We start from the raw sequence: 9,953 nt of genomic DNA, 5'->3' as shown, positions 1-9,953 counted from the left end.
TTTATTTGGGTTATGTCCCTTTGGGGTTCTTTATTGTTTTTTTTTATTTGAATTTTTTTCATGTCATAAGTTTTATCTGGGTCTCCTTGATATTCCTTGTAGTAATGACAGCTTTGACTAGGCTAGTGGAAATAGAGTGGAGAGTTAAATCATGTGTACTGACAGAGGAGTTTGATAAAAACCCTTCTTTTTTACATTACTGATACATTCTCAGTCTCCAGAACTTGCTGGGTTTTGAAATGAGGTTCTGTAAATTCCTGATACTACATAAAATTTAAAAGGAAAGAATGTGTAGGTTTTTTCTGTGAGGTATAATTGGAAGTCTGCCTGTAAATTGTTTTCAATTATTTTTTTTATTATTCTGCGTGTTAATATTTCATGACAGGCCACGGCTGCTCCTCATGATGCAGAATATTTCAGTCTGGTTGAGGACTGGTACTTGACACAGATGTCTGTACTACAATGGCAAGACGTTCTCTTATTGAAAAAAATATATTTCCAACTCTTCAGAGCAGCTGTGTTCAGTGTTAATAATTTATACCCAGAGGCATTTGCAAATACTCCATCCTTGTGAGAGTGACCTCTGAGAAGTGATACAGCCTCTTTGCCCATAAAACACCCCTGGGTATCAGAGTCAGGTGACAAGTACCATTTTAAAAAAACCCCAACCAACCAACCAAAACTCAAAACAACTTAATATGATAGAAGCAGGAAAAGACAAATGCTGCTTTGGGGAGTCAAGCTGGAGATGGAAGAGATCATTCCAAAGAGGCAGAAGGCCAAACTCCCCTCAAATTTTTGGGTTTATGAAACAGCCAGTAGTGTGGACTTACCTCACAGTTTCCTGCCAGTCTACTTCATACTAAAAATGGAGAAGAATCCTTCAAGTGGATGAGAGAAATTGGCTATTGGAGTGTTTTCTCCACACGCTGGCTGCCAGGGCTGTGGAGCAGGGGCTTGACCCATCCCGTGCCAAACCCCGCCGGGGTCAGCGGAGTCGGGGCCCAGGTTCTTGGCACTCTCCTCCTGCTGCAAGCTGCATTAACAGCCTTCCTCGTGGGCAACTGTGCTCACAGAAACCAGGCTGGGCTGGCCTCATGCAAGCCATCATTATCACCTCCTAGAAACCTTGCACAGCACCGGACAAGCTGCTGCTTTATATTTTCATAGCCTGAGGTAATTAGTGCCTGGCATCTGTAGCGGAAATAAAATGCCTAACTCTGGAGTTTCTAAAATGACACTGTTTTCATTACAGGTTTAGTTTTGCAAAGAACATAAAGGCAGATACATCAAAATGCCAAGAAGCCTCCTTTAATTAAAGCCTCTTTCTCCTTTTCTTCTTAAGAGATGCATATGTATTGAGCCATTAAAGAGAAAGATAAAAGGAACCCCGAACACTGTTTATACACAGCCTTTATGACTGCAGCTACTTACTTTGCAGGAGACATTATTTTGACTGGAGCAAGCTACGGTGTAGCTTGACAGAACTCCAGGCTGCTTTGTAGTGCTCCAGAGGCAGGCAGTGACTGGTGTTGTGGGGTTTCACTTCCCAGCATAGATTCTGCACCCAGATTTCGTGCAGCGTTCTGCCAGATGTGATATTCTTATACCCCCACTACTGCTCACCATGCTTTGGTTACTTGGTTGGCCTGGGTTTGGGGGAAAAGAACAGATTCCAGCTCCCCTCTTCAGTGCTGAAGCTTCCTCTTAATACCCATGCTCTGTATGATTGTTTACCACTCATATAATTTTCCTTTCATAAAGTACATATTATGAACCTTCTCTTCAGATTAACAGTGCATTACCCTTGGAACATGTGCATAGTTGGCAGCAGGTGAAAAGTTGCCTCTGTCCAAAGCACCAGCATAAATCTCCCAGACTGCTTAGCCCAGGATTTCACCTCAGAAGCCTGGGATCAAGATCCACGTTATTTAGTTGGCAGGACAGCATTTGGTGGGTTTCACTGAGGTTAGTTAATAACCCTGTAATTTTTCAGCAGCCCTGAAATAGTTAGCAAGGACATTTGGAGCTGTGCCTCACTGTAGATGCTGTCTGACTTCTCTATTCCAGGACTAACAGCCAAATAAGTTCAAATTAAATGATCCAAATTTTACAGTGCTTATTCTGGTAAAATTCACTGTTTGTTTTCCTTAGATAAAGATCAGATAAAAACCAAATCAGGGCTTTTGGAACTGGCCCCTTAATAGCTGGAAGGAATGCTGAAGACATCTAATGGAAGATCAATATGTGACAGTTCAGTACAGAAAACACTATTTTTTCTTTTTCTTTTTTATTTTCTTTTCTTATATATTATCTACAAGCACAAGCTTTCATATTTTTAATGTAAAAATGCATACAGATCATTATATATATAAAAATCAACTAGCCTTGTAGCAAACTGCCAGATCCAACCACCCTCAGGTTGGGGACAACCTGTCTGGATCCATGTGCAAACCCAGTGGCTGATCCTCACTTCCATCTGTAGTTGCACCAAACCCCCAGATACGAAGATTCTCAAAGTTCTACGGAAGTTTTGGGTCCTGATCCAGGTCTTGCAGCATGGGCATGACTAACTCTTCATCAATTGAAGATAAATATTTAAAAACTTCATAAATGACACTCAACTTGTTGCAGGTAACAAGTATCCCTTTCACCTTTCCTCCCCATTTTTGTTTATTGTCCTTCCCATCCTCTCTCTGCAGAAATGGTAGTGGGCAGAGGAGAGAAGTTTAATGTTAGTGTCACATACATACACTTAACCAGCAGCAGGAGAAACAGAACTTAACCTGTTGATGTCTGCTGCAGAAAGGCTGCTGAATGTGGGCTCATGCTGCACTTGGTCTTTTCAATGCTTGGGCAATTTTGGGCTCGATATGCACATTGTGGAAATATGACAGATTTATAACATAGCCAGTAATACGTTGCAAAATTGTGAGCAACAGTAAACGAAGTTGCATTTAACACTATGTATGAACAGATTATAATATACCATAGTAGAACTGGCTTAGGGGAAAAAAATATCAATGAGCAATTAAGTGAAGAACTTTGTGTTTGTTTTGGAGGAAAGGTCACAATATAGCGGCCTCCTTTTTGCCCAAGTGTTTATCTTGTTTGGCAGTTTCCAAATTCAGTGTTTGCAAAGGAATGTTACTATTTTTATTGTAAGTTCTTTATGTAACAAGGGATGTTTGCACAGTGGAACATTTTATTTTCACCAGGATTTTATAATTTGTCTATACAGATGTTATAGAAGAAGATACAATTTGCTGGAAATCTTTTGGAAAGTATGAGGGTCATAACTTAGCCTCCCCTTCCTTTCAACTCTTCTAGCATGAATATGATTAATTATTTTCTCTTGTCATTCATTTATAACCTTTTTATATTTTAAATGCAGCTCCAACATGAAGCCCAAGAAAGGTTTTTCAGATAAAGAACTGTTGAAGTTTTCTGAGAGGGATGAATCAATTGCTTAGCATACCAAAGTAAAGACTCAGCTGTGTTGCCATGGGGTTCCAGGTAAGGATTTTGTTTACTTCAGATATAGTGCACCAGCACTGATTTGAAAGATAACAGAACCTTAGTGCTTCAGCTTGCAAATGCTCACTCTGGCTCTTAATGTAACTACATTGCTTGCAAGTTCAGCCCCTCAGCTAAACAATTCTGGTCTGTGAACAGGCACTAGCTCTCTCTTTTACACTTGTATTGATTCTACATTACTAACAGGACTAAAAATGGCAAAAACTCTATTTTTTTCTGTATTTTTTTTTTTTTTTAAAAAGTCAACAATATGATGAATAGTATGGGAACAAGTGTGTCACAGAGGCCTGTTGCAAGAACCCCCTGCTGAGAAGCACACGGTGAAGTTTCCATTGCAGTGTGTCCAGCTGATGTACAGCAACACACGTGAACATGAGGACCAAAATATAGACATTGATGCCAGGAGAGTGACATGAGTTTTTTACCATCTAGAATACAGAAGCAGAGAAAACAAACAACAGCACAAATAAAATATACATCTGAATGTGATGTTCTTTGCTGGTTGGCTAAAAGTGAAAGTTTAAAAAAATGTACTTTGGTAAAATATCTTTAAGTGAATACTTACACTAGAAGTCCTAATTTGAAAATTTTCTCTGTTCACAGGGATACACATACCTGCCTCTTCAGCCTGTTCCACCACCTATATGGCTACCTCTAACTGTACAAAGTGCTATCCAACTAGATTTACTCCCTTTCCTACATCTGTGGCAATTTGCATTTGATAGTCTTTTGGAGTTACTTCCTTGCAGAGGCAAATAACCACACGAAATACAAAGCAGTGGAGAATAAAGCTGTAAGTAGTTGCTACAAGGAGGCTGTTCCTCAAAGAAGAACACTGCTAATTTGTCATCCCGACCCTGTGGCTGGCTGTGGTTCTACATGTTGACAGTCTGAGCTGCCTAAAGGGACTCAACGCCACTGGAGGGAGACCAGCACAATCTGAATGAAAAGCTTCCGATCTCGGTTCATGCATCTTTTAGCAGTTAACAAACCAACTAGACAGGAGGCAAAACTTGGCAACTGGCTTAAATGAGATGATCAGGGAGAAGGAAAAAACTGGACACCTTTTATCCCAGGCACCAAAATCTGATAAAAAGCACTTTCATGTCAATGTGCGGGGTAACAGTCACAAAAAACCTGTGCTGCTTTAAGCCCCAGAGTGCTCCAAGCAGCATCTGGAAGTTTAAACAGCTGAAAATTATGGTCTTTTGATATGGTAGAGGCCATTCAGATCTGATTTACATTTGGGCTTAGACTTTAAATACTTGCCTTCCCAAGGATTCAGTTCTTCTTCAGTATAAGATAGACTAAGAGGAACTACGTGAATCGAAAAAAAGACCAAAACAAAAAATTAACAAAAGCTAAAAACTACCCACAGCTAAATCAATAGTAATATGTTTTTTTGGGCTTTTTTTTTCAGTTTGATTTCCCAACGCGTATACTCCCATTTCCCCAAGCACAGTACTGCACTTTGAGGGGGAAATGCTGAAATGCCACTGGACTAGCTGATTATTTCTTGAGAATTCTGCCATTTCAGAGGAGCTGGAAGAGCAGCTGAACTTCAGCTCTCTTGAAATGTGTGTCTAGCTGGCTAAACACTCCAGGAAATAGACCTTTCCTATATTTTTTGCATACCTTGCTAAGAACATCAACACCCATGGACTTGACAAAAATAACAAGGAAGGACAGTTTGGAGTGAAAGCACACAATGAGCCAACTTAGAGCTGTGAAGGTGTCAGGTGAACTTTCTGATACAACGCAGCAGCCTCTCCATGTATTCAGTCCCGGACAACACCGCTTGTGATGGTTGTTGGTGGACTGTTGATGATGGCTGTTGATTCAGAGGGCTGAATCTTACTCTCCAATGGCTACCGAGCAGGAATCTGGCTGGAAATGATGTTTAGGCACTACTGACTTGCAGGGGATTGGAGCTAGCCACACAGAAGCAGAAGATTCTCTCTTTGTTGCCAATCCCCACAATTGTCTAGTCCTTTGGAGTTCATTTGGTGTTTGTTTTTTTTTTTCTTGGTGTTTTGGTTTTTTTTTTATCCCACATTAGTCCGAAACAGTGTGGCTAAATGCATTTCAAAACAGGAAAATAGTACAACTCCGTGTTACTCAAAAAAGTGAAGGTGTTTGTCTTTTTTTGTTTTCATTGCAAAGCTTTGACCATTTTTCATTAAACGTGCTCTGCTTGCCCCATCCCTACTCTGAGCTAAACTGCTCTAAAATGCTTCTCTGGCTTAGGACAGCTCTTTTAGCTGCTGATTTTGGTAAGCATCTTATTAATGGCCTGCTTGACATGGGTGGTGGAGCTTCGTCTCCGAGTCTTGCCCTGGACCATCTTCCGGCGCCGCACCTCCCGACAGAGCTCATAGAAGGCCTCCATGATGTTGCCCTCTCCTGTGCAAGCAGAGCACTCGTAAAAAGCACAGGCAAGTTCTGTGGCCAGCTTTTCACCTTCCTCTGTGCTGACTTGCCTGGAGTGATCCAAGTCTGCTTTGTTCCCCACCAGGATCAGGGTGACATTTTTGGGCTTTTTAACTTCATCCAACAAGTTCTTAAGTGGCAGCATTTCCTCGAAGCTGCCTCTGTCCGTGATGTCGTAAACCAGCACGAAGCCCTCACCCCATCGCACGTGTCCTTCTTTCTGAATGGCATCCTCCTGTTGGAAAAGACAGACACCAGCCTTAGGAATTTGATTTACAAAGAAGATGGCAGGCCTTCAGGGAGGTGCTGGTCCTCCAAAGCCTCCAAAGCTGTGTACATCTGCTTTACTTTATACTTTGCACACATCACCTTTCTCATCACGTGGCACAGGAGATCTACTGCACCCAGTGCCATGAGCTGCACAGGCCTGTGCAGGGCGAGCACCTGCCCTGTTTTAAAAGGAAGGGAGACCTGACTATGACAAATCTGCTCTTCACTTTAGTCAGAATCGTTGACTGAAGTTGTAAAGCCTCATCACTTGACTGTAGAAGTGGATTGTGACTTTGTGCCTAGTAATGCCGTGCTGCTGGGCCGGCCCTGAATCAAAGGCATGACAACAAAATAATTTTACCCCCAGTGATGCCTGAAGTGGCCGCCTAAAAAAACAGACTAGACAGGAATAAGGGAATAAAGGTAGGTATTTATTTGAAGGGCCTTCAAAAGTACCCCTGGGGAGCCAGAGGCTGCTGCCAAGATGGACCCCGAGTCACAAGTTCTTCACACTTTGATAAGTTTGGTTCATTTGCGTATCAGGGTTAATTCTCCAGTTAAAGCTTCAGTTAATGATGTCATTTCCCCAAGCTTGCCCCCCTTTCTGAAGCTGTTGGTTTACACACTTTGGGCCTAGGACAGTCTGGGTGTCCTTGGAGAGCAGGCCTGGAGAGGCTTTGTTGTGTCTACCTGGCATGAGAGAGCAGAAGTGAACTCCAAGGAACTCCAGAGTTACAGACCAGGAAGTGCATGATTTGAAAAATATGAAAGTTAAAACCTAAGGCATCACCAGAGTAAGCCCCTTGACTTGTTTGTTCTCCCAGTATTTGAAAACTCTAAGCAGCATCCCTTGCAGAAGGGCGTGGATCCAGCATGGGGGAACGATGGGGGGGTTCTGCCCAGAAGCAAATCTGTGTCCCCAGAGCAGAGCACACCTGGCCCCGGCGCACTGCTGCCACCACCACACTCCCCTCCCCTGCTGCGTACCCGAGCCAAGGAACTGGGTAGCAGCACATGCACCCACACACCTGACCAGCTGTGTCTAGTATCTCCATGGAAACCACTTCATCATCAATGGTAGCTTGGTGACGGTATGTCGACTCTAAAATAAGAACACATATTGTGAAACGTACTAAAAGAACGTAATTTTCTCTCTCTTTTTTTCTTTTAATCTTCCTCACAGATCTCCCAGCACAAGAGCTGAGATGTGACACACAGTTTGACTAAATTTTCTTTGCTGGAGCTCTTCCAGCCATTCTGGAGCACACTCAAGTCCTCTTTTTTACAACAGCAACGCTTTTACCTCTCTCCACAGGGCACAACTTTTTCTTCCCCATGAGTTAGACCAGCAAAAGGCTGGTGGATGCTGCAATCTGCACCCAACAAAGGACAGTTTGCTGTGGCAGAGAGCTCTGCAGAGCTGTATCCCATTTTTCATGTTTCCTCCTAGGAAAGGCTGCTACCTATGGAAGACAATACCGCAGCTCTCAAAGTATCCAGCTCAACAGGCTGTCACTGCGTAGCTTGGTGATCAAAACCAGTATGGTTGCAGATCAAGGAACCTAACCACTAAGCTCAGGTCTTGTACTGTGAAAAAAATACAGACCAGTTAGGTATTTTAGGAATGTGTGTTTTAAACATGCTGAAATCATCACATTCCCCTCTTCTAGCAAGGGATCAAGCAGTGATTTCCCTGTTTATGATTTATAAGGATAACCAGTGGGCATTAAGCATTTACACTATGCCATAGGAAAAAATAAACCTATTTACAGTCCCAGGTTCTGGAACCAGGCAACTAATCAGAAAACTAATGACAAAGGAGCTTGTTTTATCTTAATAAGCTGATAAGCTAAATTTGATAGCATTTGACCTAAAACATGGACAACTATCTGTGCTAACATTCAGATTTATTACTGCTGCTAGCTCACAGATGTCCTATATCAAAAGGCAAATATGTGTGCTGTAAAAGTCTGGCCAGTGACTATGAATGCTTTGCATTGTCAGAGACACAAGTCTTTCATTTGGTACAAATCTCTTCAATAGGAAAGAAGGATATCTTTTAGGAAACGCATTTCTTTGACTTGAACTTCTGGAAGGGCTCGTGTTTGGTGAATGCCTGTTTTCACGATGTACCTCTTCATCATCAGGAAGGTTTCAATGCTGTCAGCGCTGCAAACAGTCTCTTCCCAAACCAAAAATGTCCCACTCCCTCCCTGTGCCACCTTAATTGCTGTAATTGCCCAGCTGTCTCTAATAAGGACAAATGGTCAATTTACTTGGGCAGATGGCAAGCAATCTTGCTGTAGGGTTTCAGGCCATGAAGACTGGGTTTTCTGAAAGGCTGTAAATACCTCTTCTGGTTAGTATTTCCAGGCTGTGGAAGGAGTTGGAGTCTCCCTTTGTGATCTTGAGGCTACACCTACACAGCAAAGTAAGGTATAGCAAAGTCTCTTGGTGGTGTGTCTCATCAGTCCCTTCCACACACCCTCCTATGTGCAGCAATTCCCTCAGGGAATGCAGAAAAAGCAGGAAACACTCCTTCAGTGTGAGAGCTGCAGTGATGCACCTTCAGTGAGTTATTTCAGCGTTCAGTGCTAAGTTGGGATTCCCTGTGTAGTACTCCAGGCTCGAGGTTATTTAGGAACTTCTGCTTTGCTTCTTTGGGGGAGGGTGCTGTGGAGAAGAGACAGCTCTCTGAGTAAGCAATGTGATTTTAGCTCCTTACTTGCTAAGGCTTTGCAGTGCTTATATGCCTTCAACCATCTGGCCCTGCATGACAAGTGGCTGCTGAGAAGTTTTCCACAGAAGCTGAGAAACGTGGCTCACCCAGCCACGACTGCAGGGTATGTGTGAAATGTCCTCCTTAGGAGGCAGGATGGGGTAGGCCATACAGATCTTCCCTATGAAATGGGAGAATAAATATTGAGGAATAGGCTTTTTCTCACTGTGCAAAAGCAGCATGAATCTTAACTGATACTTGACTTCTCAAAATAGGACTCTGGCGGCGCTTTATGTTGCAAGTTTAACTTGCTTTGGCTGCTCATGTTGGAAAGGAATCTGATCTTGGATGAGTAGCACCGATTTAGGTCGGATTTGTGTAAATAAATCTTAGTAAATGTGTGTCTGTTCCTGTGCTTTGGAATGTGTGGTAGCTGGGTGAATTTTAATGAGGAGTGTAAAACAGCTGGACGTTGAAAGCATTTTTGGTGTAATCACAGACATGGCTTCTCCTTCAAGGGAATGGAAACATCTGAAGAATCTGGTTGTCTTGTAAATTATGAGCCCTGAAGATGCGAGTTCCAGTCTGCTCACACTGATCCCATGGTACTTCACAAAAACACTGCCTTGCTTTGGGATTTATTGGTATCATTTTCCTTGTGGTACTACCTTTTTTTTCTTTCTTTTTTTTTTCCTTTTTCCTTTCTTCTTTTTTTAGACATGCAGCCAGAGAGTAATTACAGGGCTTGAGATAACTGCTGGACCCCTGACTGAAACCACTGACAACACAGGTGTCTGTGTCTCAGCTAAGCGCCCGTGACTCCTATTAAAGCTGATGAAATAAAATAGGTGCTGGTGCAATATAGCTTACCTGAGCTCTCTCCTGGAACAAACTGCACCTTAAAAGTACTTGGAAGTCTAAAATTGGTCAGATGAATCCAGGCTGTGAAAGTCTTAAGCCTCTGTCATCACAGTTAAGTAGAAAAAGCAAGGTGTAA

The 9,953-nt window shown here is 42.5% G+C and overlaps 1 protein-coding gene across 4 annotated transcripts in view; it reads right to left on the bottom strand.

The window, feature by feature from the left end:
• Positions 1–3,133: 3,133 nt before the first annotated feature.
• Positions 3,134–9,953, bottom strand: part of RERG (RAS like estrogen regulated growth inhibitor) — a 96,575-nt gene continuing 89,755 nt past the window's right edge. For all 4 annotated transcript variants that reach the window (XM_039570958.1, XM_010404174.4, XM_010404173.4 and 1 more), the window contains exons 4-5: positions 7,266–7,339; positions 3,134–6,202 (exon numbers count right to left, since the gene is read on the bottom strand). In XM_039570958.1, the coding sequence (XP_039426892.1) occupies positions 5,795–6,202; positions 7,266–7,339 (482 nt within the window). In that variant the 3' untranslated portion in view covers positions 3,134–5,794. The remainder of the gene's footprint in view (positions 6,203–7,265; positions 7,340–9,953) is intronic.

Source organism: Corvus cornix, chromosome 1A, assembly GCF_000738735.6.
Source record: "Corvus cornix cornix isolate S_Up_H32 chromosome 1A, ASM73873v5, whole genome shotgun sequence".
NCBI classification, from domain to species: domain Eukaryota; kingdom Metazoa; phylum Chordata; class Aves; order Passeriformes; family Corvidae; genus Corvus; species Corvus cornix.
This window is presented reverse-complemented; position numbering and strand designations above follow the sequence as displayed.